The sequence below is a fragment of the Rosa rugosa genome, chromosome 7, assembly GCF_958449725.1.
Source record: "Rosa rugosa chromosome 7, drRosRugo1.1, whole genome shotgun sequence".
In the NCBI taxonomy this organism is placed as follows: domain Eukaryota; kingdom Viridiplantae; phylum Streptophyta; class Magnoliopsida; order Rosales; family Rosaceae; genus Rosa; species Rosa rugosa.
The window spans coordinates 34411961-34434445 of record NC_084826.1 but is presented as its reverse complement, the minus strand read 5'-3'; the positions used below and the strand labels follow the sequence as shown (position 1 = coordinate 34434445).

General features: G+C 38.0%; 1 protein-coding gene and 2 long non-coding RNA genes across 3 annotated transcripts; 2 read left to right on the top strand and 1 right to left on the bottom strand.

Moving 5' to 3' along the window:
• The first annotated feature begins 3348 nt into the window (after positions 1-3348).
• Positions 3349-6875, top strand: LOC133723816 (uncharacterized). The gene is made up of 3 exons (XR_009853284.1): positions 3349-4061; positions 4856-4932; positions 5812-6875. It is a non-coding gene; the product is annotated as an uncharacterized LOC133723816 (long non-coding RNA).
• A 2274-nt stretch (positions 6876-9149) lies between these two features.
• Positions 9150-13457, top strand: LOC133723400 (uncharacterized). The gene is made up of 3 exons (XR_009852979.1): positions 9150-11484; positions 12279-12355; positions 13235-13457. It is a non-coding gene; the product is annotated as an uncharacterized LOC133723400 (long non-coding RNA).
• A 2627-nt stretch (positions 13458-16084) lies between these two features.
• On the bottom strand, positions 16085-20615 carry LOC133723212 (uncharacterized). The gene is made up of 4 exons (XM_062150028.1): positions 20046-20615; positions 19615-19936; positions 17829-19460; positions 16085-17301 (listed from the first exon to the last, which is right to left on the bottom strand). The coding sequence occupies exons 1-4, from the start codon at positions 20613-20615 to the stop codon at positions 16085-16087; spliced, it is 3741 nt and encodes a 1246-aa protein (XP_062006012.1).
• Between the last annotated feature and the right edge of the window lie 1870 nt (positions 20616-22485).

Sequence of the window (22485 nt, the reverse complement as noted above, 5' to 3'; positions counted from 1 at the left end):
ACGTCCTCCATCCTTTTGAAGACCTTCTTGCGTTCTTGAAGTTCTTCAAAAGTGTAATCATGTCCTTTTATCTTTTGTTTTTAGTTTCTTTGTTTTGTAACGTTAAAAACAATTATACTAGCATTCTAGATTTTTGTTTTAAATGGATGTTTCGAATATTTGTGAGAATAAAGTGTATGTTTTGATGTTTAGTTTTCTATAACCATGAAGAATGATAAACGTTTTAGAATTTTCAGATTGTTAATTGCCATATCTCTATGTGATGATCATTGTTTGTTGATTTTGTGCTTCAATCCCACCTTTTATGTGTTTATCTTAGTTGGTTCGAAACAATTAGGGTTTGCATGTAATTGATTCCAAATTAAGATATGCTAGCGTTCTAGGTCTTAACTAATTGAAGTGGAAAACTTATAATTCCTAAGGTAAATCAACGAAGAGTCTTGCATGCTTGTATGGCGTTCCAACTTGTGTTCTTGGCTTAAATCAATCAAACTTTCATTGATCTTTATGCGTTAAATATGTTTTGTTAGTGAGTAGCGTTCTATGACTAGCATTGCATGTTTAATAGGGTTAACTATGGTGCGTTCATCTAGTTAATTTAATTAAGGGAAGTAATAAGAACTTTGTATGCGTTCATCTCTGTTCTTGATTGATTTCTATCTTCATCATATGTTGATTCGTGATTTATAATTTGATATCCTGTTTTCATGTTAATGATTGTTAACTTCATCTCTACATCTTCTCCGTCCATCTTTTCCTTGATTCATGGTTGATCGATCACTTGTATTTTGTAGTTAGATTAGAATACTAATTTTGTTATCTTGTAATTCTGTAAATATATTTTGTTTTATTTTTGTTTATACTTTGTGAATAATACTAATTTGTTTAACGTTTTTGACAGGAAGTATACCCTAATCCCCTGCTTAGAACGATACCCTACTTACTCATACTACAATTTGATGCAGGGTTTAAATTGGCACTCACTTTGAGCGTATCACATGAGTATGGTGGAATTTGCCCATTACGTGGTTGTCACCCACATTTCCTTTTTGACTGTGATGAAATTCATGTATTAGGAGTAGTTAGTTCACGTTGAAGTTGTTTTTGAGAGTTTCAGAAGGTTTAGCTGAGAGTAAATGCGAGAAAGAAGAAACGCGAGAAAGAACCAGAAGAGTAAATGCGTTCCCGAATCTTAAGATTGTTGTGCGAGAAGGCCAGATATTGTGCCAGTATCCGTAAGAAGGCAAGTTATCAAGCTAGATACTGGCACGACATTGTTGCAAGAAGGCTAGTGGATTTCAAGCAGCAGCAGCGCCAGGGGTCAATATTTATGTACCTGAGGGAAAGAGAAGCAATGTTCAATCAATTTATGGAGGAGAGACGAGCTACGTTGCTTCTGTTGTTGATAAACTCGAAATGAGCTCTCAAAATTAACCCTGTTGACAATTGTTAGTATAAGTTCTTTTTAGTTTCCTTAGTTAAATTAACTAGATGAAAGCACCATAGTTAACCCTATCAAACATGCAATGCTAGTGAGTGATCAATCCATTAACAAACATGTTCAACGCATTAGGCACTTAGAAAGTTTGATTGATTTAAGAAAACCACACTAGTTAGAACGCTAATCAAGCATGCAATTCTCTTTGTTGATTTACCTAAGTAATTATAGGTTTTCCACTTTAATTAACAAGACCTAGAACGCTAGCATCTTATTGTGGATTCATTCATGCAATTCGAAACCAAAGTTGGCCATCAAAGAAATCAAAAACATGAAAGATGGGATTGAAGAACAAAATCAACAAACATTCAAGAACATATCAAGAAATCACAAACTATAAATCTGAAAATCCTAAAACAAATTCATGCTTCAAGGTTATTGGAAACTAAACATCAAAACATACACTTTAATCTCACAAGAAATCGCAACATCCAATAAAACCAAAAACATAGAACGCTATAGAATCTGATTTTTAAGTTACAAAACAAAGAAACCGAAAATAACAAGCTAGGGTTCATGGTTACACTTTTAAAGAAGCTTCAAAAACGCAAGAAGGTCTTCAAAGGTGGTGGACGGCAAGGAGAGTCACGGCAAGGATGGTTGACGGATGATGAACTTGCTTCACGGCTTCAAAGTCTTGAACAATTTGAAGAGGCCGAAACTTTGAGAGAATAAAGGGGAGGAATTGTGATTTTGATTCAGGGTTTCTTGATGATTTGCACGGCAATACATCCCTCTTTATATAGTGCACGGCCTAGGTTAGGGTTTCCTACGAATTCTCCATGTTTGCATCATCCGACTAATGAGAAAATTTCATTTGAATTGGAGAACAAGTTACCTTCCTTCATTGCCGAAATTTCTCAATGTATCTAGCCCTGATTTGGCCACCATGCATGTAGAATACTACCAGGAAACCTAAAATGATTTTTATTTTCTTTGATTTTCTTTTCCTGATTGCACACGAAGTAGATTTTCTCCCAAACTCTCCATATTTGCTCTTGCCGAATTCTTCTTGAATCTTCCTTTATATTTTCGGAAAAAATCAATAATACTTGATTTAGGATTCCTCCAAGACATCAGGAAGGGTCTAGAAACTCATGTGCAAGTCACATGCTTCAATCTTTGGGCCAAACTTCTCAACTAGACAATTTCAAAGCCCAATCCTTATTTACCGAAATTCCTTGTGCATTCTAGAACATTCTTGAGCTATCTTCAGTCATCTTGAAGCCATAGCATCTCCTAGCCTCACCAGGTCTCCTAGCAGCATCAGGACTCCTACTTCAACTAGGATTCCTTTTCTTGGTAGGATTAGGAAAGCTTCATTTCTCCATTTCTTTCCCATTTCTGAGCCTCAATTACTCCTTGCCTTCATTTCCTTCATTTCTAGCTCTTCTTAGCTTGTTTCCTGCGTTTGAAGCTCATTTGTACCTAGATACAACAAAATAAGTTAGAAATGACATTGTTAAACGAATAACGAAGTAAAATATATGAGAAATGACACTAAAATCATAGGAAATATTAGCTCGATGACACCCCCACACTTAACTTTTTGCTAGTCCCTTAGCAAAATCAAAACAACTTAGACACAAACAAAACAAAAACTCAAAACACACGAAACTAACTAAGTGTAGAAAACCTAAAACCAACGAAAACAAAGATAAAACCAATTAAAATACAAAGACAAAGACTCTAATGCCCTTCAACATTTTGTATCAGAAATCTCTTACTTTCAAGTCACCAAGAATAACACTTAACCAAGAGTCACATCTTCAAGATATTCGAAAATTAATTACAAAGTATAATCCACATATAAACATGTTGTAATACCCCGAAAAATCCAAATTAAATTCTGTGGATTTTTAGAAATGATTTCACGATAGTGGGAGCGAGTACGAGGCTCGGAGGAATTGTGGAATTAGTTCGAACGATTAATTTTCGAAAAAACGAACGTTATTTAGGGGGTCTCAAAAAGTGACTTTTTATACATTGGGAATTTGGGAAAACTTCCTTCATGAAAGTTGTAGAGGACATTAAACCGAGTGCGTGCATATGTGGTACGTAAAAATCGGAGTTCGTATGCGAAAGTTATAAGCAAAATATGAAAGTTACTGTTTATGGTAGATTGGTATAAATTTGAAATGTTACTGTAGCCAGGTAACTTTTCTTTCTTTTCTCTCTCCTTCCCCCGTGCTCTCTCAGTCTCTCTCTTCTGCAACTCTCTCTTTCTCTCTTCTGCAACCTCCTCTTTCACCACCTCTAGACCACCAAATGGCGAGCTGCGAGCATCGATAGACTCGTCTCTTCCTCCTTATCACGCATGTGGGAGTTGTTTACGACGATTTGGCCGGAAATGTGGAGATCGAAGCCAACATTTTTACTGTAGCAAATTAGTCAACGCCGATTTCCGGCCACCTCCAGTCATAAACCCAGGTCCATTAGAAGCGCCTTAAGCCGCTCTTCATGCTCGCCAAGTCTCATAACCCAGATCGAAGCATGGAGGAAGAAAGCATAATTGGAAAATTTCACTGTACATCGGAGTGCTTAATTGTTCGGCTACTTCAAGGTATTTTCTGACTTTGTCACAGTTGAGAAAGTGATTGGAAATGTTGAGATGATGCTGTGGATGAAATTTGGTGGCCAGAGGAGTTGGTTGACCGCCGCGTTGACCGCCGTTGACCGCCCACTGACCGCCGCTTGTGGCGGCGTATTCGACCATATTTTGAGTTTTTATTATCTAGGTGATGATCTACGCATCCTTACGAGCGTTTTGATATATTACAAGGTCATTTTAGAAAACGTTGATAAATAGTGAATTTATGTTTTGACGTTACTATTTAACGTTTTTACGTTTTATCTTCGGTTTACGATCTGTGAGGATCTGACCATCGGTTTTACTTCAAATTTGGATATGATGATCTTATGACTGTCCCAGTGGCTTTGTGTGGTCATGGGCGAAGATCCGACCGTTGGATCTTCGTATAAATGTAAAACAATGATTCGGAAGGCGATTCGTGAGAATCCGACCGTCAGATTTTCGTATAATTTTATGGAGATGTTTGTTAGAGTGATTCAAGAAGATCTGACCATTGGATCTTTGTGATAATTTTGGAGGATGATCCTAAGGGCGATCCGTGAGGATCCGACCGTTGGATCATCGTATAATTTTGATCCGACCGTTGGATCATCGTATAATTTTGATCCGACCGTTGGATCATCGTATAATTAGGATCCGACCGTTGGATCATCGTATAAATTCGATCTGACCGTTGGATCATCATTAAATTAGAATCCGACCGTTGGATTTCCGTATATGTGTGGTTTATGAATGATTGCTAAGTTAAGATCGTATCTGACTAGGTGATTGACGGTTTGAGTTGGTGGACGATTGTGGATCGTATTTTGAGCTGAATTGAAGACGCAGCGGGATTATCGAGGTGAGTAAACCTCACGTGGTTCATATTACGAACCCAATACAATTAATTGCTTTATTTTGTTGCAATCATATGAACTATTGTTGGTGTTACTAGACATTCCTGTGTGAATGTCTGTATATATATTATTACGTGAAATAATATGTATTGTTGGAGTTGTGTTGAGTTATTGTTGAGAAACAATATATTGTGAGAGATATTGAGTTTATTGTTGAGAAACAATATATTGTGAGAGGTGTTGAGTTTTATTGTTGAGGAACAATAAATTGTTGTGATCTGTGGAGATCACTAGGTCACGAGGTGACCATGGCATCTATTAGTGAATCACGCTCTCGTACCGGGCTGGTGGTTATTAATAGTATTAAATCGTAATCACGTCTGTGGCCGGACGAGTGGTTACGTTCAGTTAGAGCTCTAGTCTGTCTGCCAAATGTGGAGTGAACTTATGAGTGAAATTGAGAGTAACTCATAAGTGTCAATATATATATGGTAACCTTATGAGGGAAATTGAGAGTAACTCATAAGGGTCTATATATATATATGAGTCTGTCTACCAAATGTTGGGAAATCTTATGAGCGAATTTGAGAGTAACTCATAAGTGTCTATATATATATATGAGAGTGAGTGATCTTATGAGCTAAATTGAGAGTAACTCATAAGTGTCTATATATATATATGAGAGTGAGTGATCTTATGAGCTAAATTGAGAGTAACTCATAAGTGGCTATATATATATATGAGAGTGAGAAAGTAACGTGGGTTTGTGGTAGTCTTGAAATCTAATAAATCAACAGTTCTTTCTTGTTTACTCATACTGGCTGTAAAAAGCTTACCGGGTTTTGTGTTGTTGCAACTCCCGGTACACTATTCAAATTGTGTAGCGGGTAATCCTACAGGACAGGAGAACCAGGACGGTGATCGTGCGGTTAGAGCAATTGTTAGAGTTTTACAACAATTGTAAGTTGTGAGGTGTGTTATGCTCATTTGAGCTTTATAATATATTGTGAGAGTGAATTGTAATAATGAACTCGAAGTTTCGAGATTTGGTTTTTTGTAATTGTAATTATTCAGGTTTCGGATTTGAATTTATTATTCAAAATTCGGGGCGTGACAGTTTGGTATCAGAGCGTAAGGTGCATATTTGGTGATGTGTCAATACCTTCCGAGTGATGGCCCGTCTGCAGCGGATCCCCATCGTGTGCTCTTCGGTATTGGCTAAGTCATTGGGTATGCGTGAGTGTTGGGAGTTGTTTAGGCCGCTAGGTCGTTTAGGGAACGTGAATACCTTCCCTATAGTATTGACTTGGTTAATATGAATTTGTATTTGACTTATACTGTGTTTTAAGTGTTATACATGTATTAGCCAAGCATACTATACTCCTTAGGTGATGGATATTCGAAGGGGTTGTACTTAGAACCTTACAGTTGTCTTGTAGGTTCGTATGGGAATAAGTTCAGTGGCCGCGAGTTACAATCCTTGAGGAATAGGAACCTCTTGATTCAACTCTGTTAAGTCAACGAGGATTGTTTTATGGAAATGAGGTTCTTTTGATTGTTGAAGTGTTTGGTTGAAGGCATGGTGTGGACCTATGCTCGTCTGTAATGTGGATACGAGTATTAATCGATGGTAATTTTGCCTTTTTAAGTTGAATATACTAATGTTCTTGAATAGATTCTTGACTCATGTGGAGTTGTGAGTAGTGTTGCGGTTAGGGAAGGAATTATTGCGGTTACTTCTTCCTTGTGCTTGTAAGTTGTTAAGCAGGGTTTAAGGTGCGAGACAAGAATTTTATTTTGTGCTCGATGGTTAGAGATGAGAGACCATTGTTTTGGGTTGTCGTTGAGTACTATAATTCCTTCAGAATCAAGATTGTTGGTAGAATTGGAATTAGTAGTAGTTTTGGTGATTCTGAATTTGAATTGAGTTCGCGAGATGTGTCTTATATACGTGGTTGATGTTGCTTACATCATTTTGGAACGATACGTTACGATTCACAAGGAAAACTGGATTTGAAATTTATTCATTTGAACACCATGGGTTGATGACCTGACCGTGACTTGTGAATATAGTTTTGTTCAAGTGAATGAAATTGAATTTTGTGGCCTTTGTGTGGTGAACTAGTTTTCTTAAGTTTTGGATCGTAGTATGGAGATGGGCTGCAGTGAATTTGAAGTTGTTGTGTGTTTTAAGTTTAAGTAGGCGGGACACTTAAAGTTTTGCAATGGAGTTGATTTTGGTGTAATTAATTGGGAGAGTTAGAATCAGTTCTTGTGAATGATGTTGGATGAGAGTGTGTGCCTTTGGTGATTGATTTTAGGTGTTATAGTTAAACGCAATTTCGGATATTGATTTTAGTGATTTTGTTAGGTATCCATAGTGGTTCAAGTGAATTACTATGTGATATGGAGTTTGATTTGATTTCTGAATCGCTAAATGTTAGGGATTGAATTGTGGTGAGTTTTTGTTGAAGCAATTGATAGATGGAATTATCGAGATTCTATAAGAGTTGTAAGAGTAACTCTAAAGACGTGGGTTTTTCCTAGCTAACTCAGGATGTGTTTAGCTTTATAAATCCCTAATCCTATCGATGAAATTGTTGTGTTTGGTTTGACTCAGAGGATACTAGCTAGACCTCGATGCGACTTAATTGATTGTTGGATTCTTTTTGAGTGATTGTTTTTATTGCATCATTATGAAAGATGTGTGCAGTAGAGTTGTTTATGGTTTTGAAAATAGTATTGGGTGACCAAGGTTCGATCCTTGGTGTTGTTGTTGGTTAAACAAACAGGAAAGAAAACATGCACACCATCTTATTGAGTTTATATTACAAAAAAAAAAAAAAAAAAAAAAAAAAAAAAAAAAAAAAGGAAAACGAGGACTATGCTGTACTAAGCCTAGTCAGCAGCTCCGGATGGGTTGAGGCTGAGCTCAAGAGAAACTGGAGATCCACGGTTGTAACCGCCTGAGCCACCGAAATAGTAATCATGTGCACTACCTTCCTCGGAAGTAGTCTTCAGGTTACCAAAGACGTCCTCGCCGTGCACGGGGAACAGAGGAAGAGTTTGAACCTCCTGGTGATCTCCTCCTCGTTGTTGCAGGGATGTTTGTCCTCCTGTTGTGCCAAAAGAGTTGTACTAGTATTAGTGTTGAAGTGTGAGGAAGAATATGAAACAGAATTTAAATCAAGAAATCCTTCATTACCAGTAGAATAGGTGGAACCAAAGTTGAGATCAATGGATCTACCATCATCAGTAGAACTAGTAGACCCAAAATTGATGTCAATGGATCCACCAGCTGGCCCAAAATTGATGTCGATGGATCCACCAGCACCAGTAGAACCAGTGGACCCAAAATTGAGATCAATGGATCTACCAGTACCAAGAGAACTAGTTCTCATGGGCACTGGAGCAGCCTGATTACACCTATTCATCTGCTTCTCTCGAGCCCTGACGTTCTGGAACCAAAAGTAAATGTTCTTACCCTCAACATGCCCATACTGGTTCAGCTGGAGACAGATCTCGTGAATCTGCTCTGTAGTTGGGCACTTAAATCCCTTGACATAGTAAAGATCCTTGAGGATTCTTATTTGTTCTGGAGTAGGAATCCACCTGGTACGGCTTCGCCAGAAATCCATGTTGGCACTACTTCCAGCTGCTTGGGTGTTTCCTCCCTCCTCTGTTGGTTGCTGTTGTTGTGGTTCCATTTGTTGCGGGGTTTGGAGCTCCATTAGTTGCAGAGTTCGTGGCTCTTGGGTCATGGGGTGAGAGGATGTGGAAATCGAGGAATACATGGTTTAGTGTTTGAGGGAGATTTTGTTAGAAGGATTGGAGTTGTTGAACTGGTGATTGGAGATCTGAGATTCTCAGAGGAAAGATGAGATCGAATCTTCAAATGGAAGAAAAGATCTGAGAAAGAAGGATTGAAGATTTGGAGGAAAAGATTGAAGATCTGAAAGTTCAGAGGAAAGATGGGATTGAATCAACTAGATGGGAGAGAAGATCAGAAGAGAAGGATTGAAATTGATGAAGAAAGGATTTGAGAAGAGAAAGGCTGAAGAGTTGAGAGAGAAAGGCTTGAGCTCGGAAGAAAATTTCTTTTCTTTTGGAGTGAACAGTTTTTCCCCAGAATGCACCTATTTATAGAACAAGGTGAGCAGATCTCCACCGTTGGATGAACGATCTCAGATTTTGAATCCACGCGTTGGATTAAAGTCATCCGAAAACCCGGAAAAGTTGTTGGCGCGTGGAGAGCGTGTAAGGGGACAGGCCGAACCTCGAGATGCTGTGGCAGACAGCTTTAGCCGAAAGCAGATTTGACTGCCGTAAATCACGGAAGGGATAAGCCGTGACACAAGTGGGCCGTACTTGGGCCTGTCTCGGATCAAGGCATCACTGTAGCTGTGGGTGGAGGCCTGATGGGCCGAGTTTCAGAAACAGTTTTGGACATGATGGGCCGAGTTTCTGAAACAGTTTTGGATGAGTTGGGCCGAATTGTTGAAACAGTTGAAACAGTTGGTTTAAATAAAAGGATTGGTATGGATAATAACGTGAGCAGCCGTGCTCGAGTGGTTGAGTGTACAGTTCGTGTACAAGAGGTCTGAGGTTCGAACCTCGCCTCTCGTTTATTTTTATTATGTTCGTTTATGACATAATAAGTATAAAATTTGTACACATTATATTAAGCACAGCTTGTGCTCCAGTGGTTGGGGGACAAAGGTTTCGTGCGGCAGGTTGAGGTTTCGAACCTTGCCTTCCCCGTTATTTTATTTATGTCACTTATGACATAATAAATATAACACGTGAGCATATATTAATGAAGGCAGCTCTTGCTTCAGTGGTTGGGAGCAAAACCTTCGTGTTCGAGGTCGGGAGTTCGAACCTTACCTCTTACAAATATTTTTGGATCTCGTATATGCTTGATATACGGACGTATATACGGTATGTACGGTATACATAAGTATATACGGTCTGTACGGTATGCATACGTATATACAGTTGTACGGTATGCATACGTATATACGGTCTGTATGGTATGTATACGTATATACGGTATGTACAATTTCATACCGTAGCCGAGCTGGAAGTTGGTGGGCCGATTGGTAGGCCCAAATAGTAAGCCCAAATAGTAAGCCCAATTGTTCGGCCCGATTGGTAGGCCCAAATGGTAGGCCCAAATGTTAAGCCCAATCGTTCGGCCCGAATAGTAGGCCCAAATGTTAAACCCAAAGTGGTTTGGGCCGGTTCGAAATGTGGATGGTCCGATTTCTTCAGGCCCAATTGGCCAGCCCTAGTGCTTAGCCCAAGGATTGAGCAAGCCCAAGTCATCATCATTGGGTGACATAATTTATTGGCGTACTTTTGGGGATGATTTGTTTTGAGTGATGCATCTCTATGGTTGTGAAGAGTGGTGCATGCTTAAGTTTTACTATGGAGATTTACCGTGATGCTAATTGAGTAGCGAAACACTTTGTGGGAGTGATTACTGTGCTTGTATGCCAGTACAGAGTGATGATCTATGTGAAGATCTATGTGATGATCTATGTGAAGATCTATGTGAGGATCTATGAGATGATCCATGTGACGATTTTGTGTATGTGATGTGGAGTGTTGTTGAACAGTTGTTTTGTGAATTTACATTGTGATGAAGGGATTTAGTGGCCATAGGAATGTATTTTTATACAAAGGATTGTGGCTTTGTAGATTACTACAGATTTGGAAAAGATGGAGATTCTATGATTAGGTCAACCTTAATCGAGAGGAATTGACTTACGCTTAAATTTCGGGACGAAATTTCTTTAAGGAGGGTAGATTGTAATACCCCGAAAAATCCAAATTAAATTCTGTGGATTTTTAGAAATGATTTCACGATAGTGGGAGCGAGTACGAGGCTCGGAGGAATTGTGGAATTAGTTCGAACGATTAATTTTCGAAAAAACGAACGTTATTTAGGGGGTCTCAAAAAGTGACTTTTTATACATTGGGAATTTGGGAAAACTTCCTTCATGAAAGTTGTAGAGGACATTAAACCGAGTGCGTGCATATGTGGTACGTAAAAATCGGAGTTCGTATGCGAAAGTTATAAGCAAAATATGAAAGTTACTGTTTATGGTAGATTGGTATAAATTTGAAATGTTACTGTAGCCAGGTAACTTTTCTTTCTTTTCTCTCTCCTTCCCCCGTGCTCTCTCAGTCTCTCTCTTCTGCAACTCTCTCTTTCTCTCTTCTGCAACCTCCTCTTTCACCACCTCTAGACCACCAAATGGCGAGCTGCGAGCATCGATAGACTCGTCTCTTCCTCCTTATCACGCATGTGGGAGTTGTTTACGACGATTTGGCCGGAAATGTGGAGATCGAAGCCAACATTTTTACTGTAGCAAATTAGTCAACGCCGATTTCCGGCCACCTCCAGTCATAAACCCAGGTCCATTAGAAGCGCCTTAAGCCGCTCTTCATGCTCGCCAAGTCTCATAACCCAGATCGAAGCATGGAGGAAGAAAGCATAATTGGAAAATTTCACTGTACATCGGAGTGCTTAATTGTTCGGCTACTTCAAGGTATTTTCTGACTTTGTCACAGTTGAGAAAGTGATTGGAAATGTTGAGATGATGCTGTGGATGAAATTTGGTGGCCAGAGGAGTTGGTTGACCGCCGCGTTGACCGCCGTTGACCGCCCACTGACCGCCGCTTGTGGCGGCGTATTCGACCATATTTTGAGTTTTTATTATCTAGGTGATGATCTACGCATCCTTACGAGCGTTTTGATATATTACAAGGTCATTTTAGAAAACGTTGATAAATAGTGAATTTATGTTTTGACGTTACTATTTAACGTTTTTACGTTTTATCTTCGGTTTACGATCTGTGAGGATCTGACCATCGGTTTTACTTCAAATTTGGATATGATGATCTTATGACTGTCCCAGTGGCTTTGTGTGGTCATGGGCGAAGATCCGACCGTTGGATCTTCGTATAAATGTAAAACAATGATTCGGAAGGCGATTCGTGAGAATCCGACCGTCAGATTTTCGTATAATTTTATGGAGATGTTTGTTAGAGTGATTCAAGAAGATCTGACCATTGGATCTTTGTGATAATTTTGGAGGATGATCCTAAGGGCGATCCGTGAGGATCCGACCGTTGGATCATCGTATAATTTTGATCCGACCGTTGGATCATCGTATAATTTTGATCCGACCGTTGGATCATCGTATAATTAGGATCCGACCGTTGGATCATCGTATAAATTCGATCTGACCGTTGGATCATCATTAAATTAGAATCCGACCGTTGGATTTCCGTATATGTGTGGTTTATGAATGATTGCTAAGTTAAGATCGTATCTGACTAGGTGATTGACGGTTTGAGTTGGTGGACGATTGTGGATCGTATTTTGAGCTGAATTGAAGACGCAGCGGGATTATCGAGGTGAGTAAACCTCACGTGGTTCATATTACGAACCCAATACAATTAATTGCTTTATTTTGTTGCAATCATATGAACTATTGTTGGTGTTACTAGACATTCCTGTGTGAATGTCTGTATATATATTATTACGTGAAATAATATGTATTGTTGGAGTTGTGTTGAGTTATTGTTGAGAAACAATATATTGTGAGAGATATTGAGTTTATTGTTGAGAAACAATATATTGTGAGAGGTGTTGAGTTTTATTGTTGAGGAACAATAAATTGTTGTGATCTGTGGAGATCACTAGGTCACGAGGTGACCATGGCATCTATTAGTGAATCACGCTCTCGTACCGGGCTGGTGGTTATTAATAGTATTAAATCGTAATCACGTCTGTGGCCGGACGAGTGGTTACGTTCAGTTAGAGCTCTAGTCTGTCTGCCAAATGTGGAGTGAACTTATGAGTGAAATTGAGAGTAACTCATAAGTGTCAATATATATATGGTAACCTTATGAGGGAAATTGAGAGTAACTCATAAGGGTCTATATATATATATGAGTCTGTCTACCAAATGTTGGGAAATCTTATGAGCGAATTTGAGAGTAACTCATAAGTGTCTATATATATATATGAGAGTGAGTGATCTTATGAGCTAAATTGAGAGTAACTCATAAGTGTCTATATATATATATGAGAGTGAGTGATCTTATGAGCTAAATTGAGAGTAACTCATAAGTGGCTATATATATATATGAGAGTGAGAAAGTAACGTGGGTTTGTGGTAGTCTTGAAATCTAATAAATCAACAGTTCTTTCTTGTTTACTCATACTGGCTGTAAAAAGCTTACCGGGTTTTGTGTTGTTGCAACTCCCGGTACACTATTCAAATTGTGTAGCGGGTAATCCTACAGGACAGGAGAACCAGGACGGTGATCGTGCGGTTAGAGCAATTGTTAGAGTTTTACAACAATTGTAAGTTGTGAGGTGTGTTATGCTCATTTGAGCTTTATAATATATTGTGAGAGTGAATTGTAATAATGAACTCGAAGTTTCGAGATTTGGTTTTTTGTAATTGTAATTATTCAGGTTTCGGATTTGAATTTATTATTCAAAATTCGGGGCGTGACACATGTAAGACTTGGGAGTACCAATGGTGATGGGTTGGAGCTCAACATGTATCAAACAAGTAGAATTCACCTCACATAGGATATATCACTCTTTCTTCTCTCAGAATTCAAGGTATGCTTAAAAGCTTCTTATTCACTCAAGTATATGTAAGATATATATATATATATATATATATATATATATATATATATATATATTAAACAAAAAGCTCACATATCACGAAAGAAAAGCACATATATCAATTTTTTTTTTCAAAAGATCTCATGAAGGATACCAATCACATGCACAAATGAACCCAAGCCATAAGTTCAACAGTTATAAACTCATCTCCACAGATCAAAGACTATCCCATCTTAAGGATCAAAAAGGTCTTATATAAGGGTTGTAATGGAGCCAAGGCTTAAGGTTAAAAGAAACGAAGGGTAAGGAAAATCACAAAGTATTCTAAAAACAAAGTAGAGCCTTGTTGATGTAGAGAGACTAATTCTTCAAGATCCACCAAGACTAGTGACGCCATGTATCCTTTGAGGCTTCATTGTGAATTGGACAAAGACCAAACTTCTTCAATAATGGGCCTTCACTTCAAAACAAACTCCAAATCCACAAAATATAGGGGACTAAAATCCATAAAACATAAACACATTTTTTCTTTCTTTCTTTTAGCAGTACACATATATTTTTTCTTTTTTCGATTTTTTTCTCTCTCTCTTTTTTTTTCACGGCATACATACATTTTTATTTACTCATGGACAAGTCTACCCCTACACTTGAGCTTTCACCTCTTCTCAATCTTCAATCTTGACGCTTTCTTCCTTTGCAAAGTCTCAAAAATAGCTCCACTAAGCTTTTAGAACAAAGGGTAAGGATGTAACTATACTAAGGTTAAGGGTTAAGGAAATTTAGGGTGATGAAAGAAAAGGCTCAAAATGGTTAAACTAGGGGAGTCCCACGACGGGCACAAATAGGGACACATGCTTATTTGGCAATGGTGGAAAAAATCCTAAGGTGCCTTTAATCCTTTTCAAAATCAGGGATATATATTGATAAAAGTTTCAACAAGTATAAAAGTGAATTCTAGCATTCTCTAGTTCATTAAAGAGCTATGACATGTAATCAATCAAATGAAAGATAATGAGATATCGCCAAGAAAAATAAGAATATATTTCATTTATCACTCAACAAAGAAAGGGCACATGGCTCAAGTTCTCACAAGGGTTATTTTGAATCATACTCATCATCAACATGTTCATAATTCTGTACCAAAGTTATCTTTGCACCATATCTACTACACATTCATATGCTTTTCATAAATCATAATTAATCAAAGAATATCATCAAACATTATCTCAATCTTGTGATCATCTTTTAGCCTTGATTTCAGAGATATAGAATCATCCTAGACAGTTGAAAGGGCAACCTGAGACTCAAAAACAAAAACAAAAACAAAAACAAAGATGACGCAAGAAACAAAACAAAAACATTTTGGACTTAGGGATATTTCTCTTCTCCTTTTGGTAATTCCTTTGAGACATGACCAGGTGAAGAGAGGAACGATTTTGGCGGAGCTCAGGTCACTTGATTGACAGGGGACGAGACCCTTTGTCAGCACTTCTCGTATCCAAACTAGACCTTAGACATCACATCCTAATAAGATACGCCTACAATGAAGAAGATATTTACCCAAAATTCATTTTGACTCAAACATTAACACACAAAACACACAAAAACAAAAACCTAAAACGAAATCCTAAAACAAAGTTAACGCAATATTTTTTTTTTATTTTTCTTATTTTTCGATTTTTTATTTTGTTTTCTTTTTATAACCACAAAACTAGCTCCTAAAACATTATTCCTTCCCCCCACACTTAAATCATACATTGTCCTCAATGTAAAGCAAGTAAATCATGCAATGAACAATTATCATGTGAATGGAATGATTAACACAACAAAACCTAAAAAGAAAAATCAAAAACGCAAGTAACATGTACAATCAGAAAAATCGAAAATAGAGGAGATAGAGTTAAAGAGAGCAAATATGCGTTGATGATCTCCTCCGCAACTACTTTTCTGAATTGGGTTGCCTCCCAAGCAGCGCTTGAGTTTAATGTCTTTCAGCTAGACGGAGTTTCCTTCTTAATCCATAGGAGATGGCGCAATGTGAAGGTCCTCTTCCTCCACAGTTGTCTCCTTAAACGCCTCATAATATGGCTTCAAGCGATGGCTATTCACCTTAAACTCGTTAGCAGTTGCTTCACTTCTAATCTGTATAGCACCATGAGGAAAAACTTGAGTAACAATAAAAGGTCAAATCCAACGAGATTTAAGTTTACCAGGAAAGAGTTTAAGTCGAGAGTGAAACAATAGGACTTTTTGTCCCACAACAAAGGTCTTGCCACGAAGCATCTTATCATGATAAGCCTTAGTCTTCTCCTTGTAAATCCGTGAACTCTCATATGCATCATTCCTCAACTCTTCCAACTCATTCATTTGGAACTTCCTCAACACTCCAGCATCACTCATGGACATGTTCAACGTCTTCAAGGCCCACCATGCTCTATGTTCAAGCTCCACAAACAAATGACAAGCCTTACCATACACAATCCTGAAGGGTGACATCCCTATTGGCGTTTTGAAAGCCGTCCTATAAGCCCACAAAGCATCTCAAGGCGTTTACTCCAATCCTTCCTATTAGTGCTCACGGTCTTTTCCAAAATCTTCTTGATCTGACGGTTAGAAACTTCTGCTTGTCCACTTGTTTGAGGATGATAGGGCGTAGAAACCCTATGTGTGACGTTGTACTTCTTGAACAAAGTAGCTATGGTCTTGTTGCAAAAATATGTCCCTCCATCACTAATAATTGCTCTTGGCATTCCAAACCTTGCAAAGATGTTAGTCTTTATAAACTCTGAAACAACTTGAGAATCATTAGTCCTGGTGGCTTTTGCTTCCACCCATTTCGACACATAATCAACAGCAAGCAAGATATATAGAAAACCGTAAGATGAAGGAAAGGGTCCCATGAAATCAATTCCCCATACATAAAAAATTTCGACAATCAAGATATTAGTTAAGGGCATTTGATTTCTAGATCCTAAGTTTCCAGTTCTTTGACACCTATCACAAGTCATACAGAAAGCATGTGCATCTTTAAACAATGAAGGCCAAAAGAAACCGGATTCTAACACCTTTAATGCAGTTTTCTTAGATCCAAAGTGACCCCCACAATTTTTAGCATGGCAAAAAGACAATATATCTTTAAATTCAGATTCATCAACACAACGTCTAATTATGCCATCATTACAAATTTTCCACAAGTAAGGATCATCCCACACATATTGCCTAGCAGTTTTTCTAAGTTTAGCATGCAAATGACTTGACAAATGTCTAGGGATTTTATTTGTAACTAAGAAATTAACAATATCCGCATACCATGGGCTACTTACCTGGATTCCGAAGAGTTGTTCATCCGGAAACGTTTCAACCAAAGGTAGGGCGTCTTGATCATGTATGATACAGTTCAAGTGATCTGCTACCACATTCTCGCTTCCCTTCTTGTCCTTGATTTCCACATCAAACTCTTGTAGAAGAAGGATCCAACGTATGAGTCTTGGTTTTGCTTCCTTTTTCGAAAGTAAGTACTTTAAAGCTGCATGATCAGAGAAAATAGTCACTTTAGTACCAAGTAAATAAGATCTAAATTTCTCTAAAGCAAAAACAACAGCTGAAAACTCTTTTTCTGTAGTGGAATAATTTAATTGAGCATCATTTAAAGTCCTGGAAGCATAGTATATGGCGTGAGGTCTCTTGTCGTTGCGTTGACCAAGGACAGCTCCAACTGCATAGTCAAAGGCGTCAACATAACTTCAAATGGAAGGGATCAATCTGGTGGTTGCTTGATAGGGGCTATAGTCAACAACTCCTTGAGCTTTTCGAAAGCTTGCTTGCATTCCTCATCAAAGACAAACGCCACATCCTTTTGCAACAGCTTGCATAGGGGTCTTAAGATTTGAGAGAAGTCCTTGATAAAGCGCCTGTAAAATCCTACATATCCAAGAAAAGAACGAACCTGTCTCACAGAAGTGGGAGGTGGTAAGTATTTAATAGAATCTACCTTAGCTTTCTCAACTTCAATACCCCTAGCAGAGACAATATGCCCTAAAACTATACCTTGAGTTACCATAAAATGACATTTTTCTCAATTCAAAACAAGGTTAGTTTCAATGCATCATTCCAAAATCAATTCAAGATTATTAAGGTAATTATCGAAATCTTTTCCGAAAACTAAAAAATCATCCATAAATACTTCAATAATCTTTTCATCATAATCAGAAAATATGGAAAGCATGCATCTTTGGAACGTACCTGGGGTGTTGCAAAGTCCAAATGGCATTCTACGATATGCAAAAGTGCCAAAAGGGCAAGTGAAGGTAGTCTTCTCTTGATCCTCTTGAGCTATCCAAATTTGGTTATATCCAGAATATCCATCAAGAAAACAATAAAAACAATGACCAGCTAACCTCTCAAGCATTTGATCAATGAAGGGCATTGGGAAGTGGTCTTTCCTTGTGGTGGCGTTGAGCTTTCTGTAGTCTATGCAAACTCTGTGTCCAGTCACAATGCTTTGTGGCACAAGCTCATTCTCCTCATTCTTTACAACCGTGATTCCACTCTTCTTTGGCACTACTTGCACAGGTGAAACCCAACTACTATCTGAAATGGGGTAGATGACTCCACAATCCAAGAGCTTTATCACCTCCTTCTTGACTACTTCCAACATTGGAGGGTTGAGGCACCTTTGGGCCTCTACTGTGTGTTTTGCCCCCTCCTCAAGAAGTATTATGTGGACACAACGTGTAGGGCTAATTCCCTTGATATCTGCCAAAGTCCATCCAATAGCAGTCTTGTGCTTCCTCAATACATCCACCAACTTACCTTCTTGCTCAACCGTGAGCTTTGAAGATACAATTACTAGCAAGGTGTCGTTATCTCCCAAAAAGGCATATTTCAAGTGATCCGGAAGCGGTTTGAGTTCAAGTGTGGGTGCTTGAATCACTGAAGGGACAGGTTTATTAGTAGATAACTGAATTGACAAAGGTATAGGAACTTTACCTACAATATGTGGCGTTGACTCAAGATATGCCGCACTCTCAAAGACTTTGTCATCCATGAATTCCCTTAGTGGAATTTCCTTGCCATTGCTAGAATAACCAAGTTTTTTCTCCATAGTAGTGAGCAAAGTATCCTCATTCATTACTTTGAAAATTTTCTGAGCAAAAGAGTCCAGAAGGTCAGTAGTATTAACAGAGTAATCTTTAGAAAGAGGGTACCTCATAGCTTCAAAAACGTTGAAGCTAATAACTTCACCATCAAACTCCATAGTTAAGGAGCCATTGAACACATCAATCTTGGTCCTAGCCGTCCTCATGAATGGTCTTCCAAGAAAAAATGGCGTTGAGTTCTTAGGAGACTCCCCCATTTCCAAGACATAAAAATCTGCAGGAAAGATTAAGCTATTCACCTGCACAAGAACATCCTCAACATACCCTTTCGGATAAGCATTAGATCTGTCAACTAATTGAATAATCACATTATCAGTTTTAAGCTCACCTAGGTCTAGAGATTCATAAATACTATAAGGCATAACATTTATTGAAGCTCCTAGATCTAGCATCACATTCTCGAAATTAGTGTTACCAATAGTGCAAGGGATAGAAAAACTTCCTAGATCTTTAAGCTTTGGTGGAAGTTTTCTCTGAATCACAGCTGAGACGCTTTCAGACATTTTCACTACCTCTTTTTCACGTGTACGTCTCCTAGTGGTGCAGAGCTCCTTCAAGTACTTGGCATACTTAGGGATTTGAGTAAGGCACTCAATCAAAGGTATGTTGACTTGTACCTTCTTGAAAATCTCGAAAATTGCTTTTTCCTCCTCCTCCTTCTTTGATTTTGCAAATCTGTTTGGAAATGGAATAGGGGGAGATGGATTAGCAATAACTGAACTTTGAAAGTTAGGAACATTACCTTTTGGTGGTTCAGACGTTGGAGATGCTTGTGTCTCAACTTTAGATGTAGCAGGGTCCTTCTCAAGCCCTCTTAGAGGAATCAACGTCTTCTTCTTCTTCCTCTATCATGACCTAGGCCTTCTTACCTTTCTTTGGTGGATCCACGAGTGTACGTCCACTTCTTGTTGTGACCGCCTTAGCAGATTGGGGCTTTGGGTCCGAAATCATACCTATAAAGTCCAAAACTCGACCCATTTGTTCCTTCAATTCCAAGATATCCTTACCATGACTCTGTTGACTCTCCACAAGTGCTTGAGTAGAACTTGCTAAAGCTTCAAACATCTTATCATAGTTAGGGTTAGAAATTGAGTCAAAATTAGAAGAAACAAAATTCTGAGAAACATGAGGCTTCTGAAAGAAGCCTTGGAAAGAAGCCTTGTTGAACATAGCCTCCAATAGCATTGCAATCTTCCCAATTACCATTTTGGGAGATTGGTTGTCCATGAATGCTAAGTACCTGGCTCACAATTGAAGTAAGTTTGTTAAGCTTTTCATCCAAAATATCATAGTTACTTACCTCACTTACCCTCTGCGTTGAATTACCAATGCCTTCATATTGTTGAGCATTTAAAGCACGATTGGCAATTAACTTCATTCCCTCTGATGGCGTCTTGTCTACAAAAGCCCCACCACTTGCAGCATCCAACATTTGTCTATCCAAATGTTGTGGGCATTGTGATAACAAGGTCTTGAACCTCTCATAGTAAGCTGGATAAGTCTCATGCACATGTTGAGTAATTCCTGTGATTTTCTTTCTAAGCATGATCACACGTGAAGTGGGAAAATACTTCTCCAAAAATGCTTTCATTAATCCATTCCAAGATGTAATATGTCTTTCAGGCAGCTCATACAACCAATCCTTAGCACGGTCCTCCAGAGAAAATGGAAATGCCTTTAACTTGAAGATGTCTTCATCCACCTTTTGATGCGACATACTTGAGCAAACAAATAGAAACTCCTTCAAGTGCTTATTAGGGTCTTCAATGTTAAAGCCATGGAAAATGGGAAGTCTTTGAAGCAATCCAGATTTCATTTCAAAGTTGGCAGACTTCCCATTTGCAGCAGCAAGGTACACGTACAATTGCATTGGGGAGCCCACCAGGCACATTTGAGGACGCAAGGTCCTTGATAGACTGGGTTCCTTCAGTCATCTGATTTTCCTGGAATTCAAAGAATAAGTTAGTAAAGTAAAATTAATAGAAAAATACAAGTATAAGAATTAATAGATCACACGAATTCACAAGTATTTTGAGAGGTATAAAACGTTACAATTTTACATGTGTATTTTTCATCCCCTCAAATGTTTAACAAGAATAAAAATTCGATTATAAATCCAAAATCAAGATTGGAACGTGCGGCCCAAGTATCGTCGCCTAGACACAAACTTCCTTTCAAATCTTTTGGGCAACCTTACTGAAATGGCCAGGTGGGGGAGGACGAATACAAGAGGCAGAGTTCATTTTGGCTTGAGCTACTCCCACATTGTGGTTTAGGCCCAACTGTATGCACTTCTGAATTCAAAACCTGTCATGGACGTTGTCCCCTTTCTAGACACCATCTCACATAGGCTATACTTACTTGGATAAGAAAAGTCATAAGTGTGAAGACATTTCAACAAGTGTTAATAAAGCCCGCCCTCAACCTTAAGGGACCTGAACTAGGTGCCCTTAAAGGGTTTAGGCCAATATTAACAAAAGAGACTTCACCTATTTCCAAAATTAATTTCAAACTTATAATAAAACTCTTATCCCTACCAAACATTATCATAAACAAAAAACACAAAATCAATTTTTTATTTTACAAGTATATATACAAAAATGACGTTAAATATGCAAAAAGACTTTTCAATCCCTGGCAACGGTGCCAAAAATTGATAAACTCGAAATGAGTTCTCAAAATTAACCTTGTTGACAATTGTTAGTATATAGCAAGTAGGGATCGTTCTATCTGGGGATTGAGGGTGCTCCTGTCATTTAAACGTCAAAGAAAAGAATATTAATTAGAAATATACAATATTTACGAAAATTACAAAGAATTAAGGAGATTTCGCAATTGTTTTATTTAGTAAACTAATTAACTAATTACATTGACTAATCAACCAAGAATCAAGGATATAATGGACGGATAAGATGTATGATAAAGTTAACAACCTTTAACACAAATTCAAGATCACAAATCATAGTTCATGAATCAAAACACCTACTTGAACAAAATCAATCAAGAACAAACCATCATAAGTTCTTTTTAGTTTCCTTAGTTAAATTAACTAGATGAAAGCACCATAGTTAACCCTATCAAACATGCAATGCTAGTGAGTGATCAATCCATTAACAAACATGTTCAACGCATTAGACACTTAGAAAGTTTGATTGATTTAAGAAAACCAAACTAGTTAGAACGCTAATCAAGCATGCAATTCTCTTTGTTGATTTACCTAAGTAATTATAGGTTTTCCACTTTAATTAACAAGACCTAGAATGCTAGCATCTTATTGTGGATTCATTCATGCAATTCGAAACCTAAGTTGGCCATCAAAGAAATCGAAAACATGAAAGATGTGATTGAAGAACAAAATCAACAAACATTCAAGAACATATCAAGAAATCTCAAACTATAAATTTGAAAATCCTAAAACTAATTCATGCTTCAAGGTTATTGGAAACTAAACATCAAAACATACACTTTAATCTCACAAGAAATCGCAACATAGAACGCTATAGAATCTGATTTTTAAGTTACAAAACAAAGAAACCGAAAATAACAAGCTAGGGTTCATGGTTACACTTTTAAAGAAGCTTCAAGAACGCAAGAAGGTCTTCAAAGGTGGTGGACGGCAAGGAGAGTCACGGCAAGCATGGTTGATGGAGGATGAACTTGCTTCACGGCTTCAAAGTCTTGAACAATTTGAAGAGACCGAAACTTTGAGAGAATAAAGGGGAGGAATTGTGATTTTGATT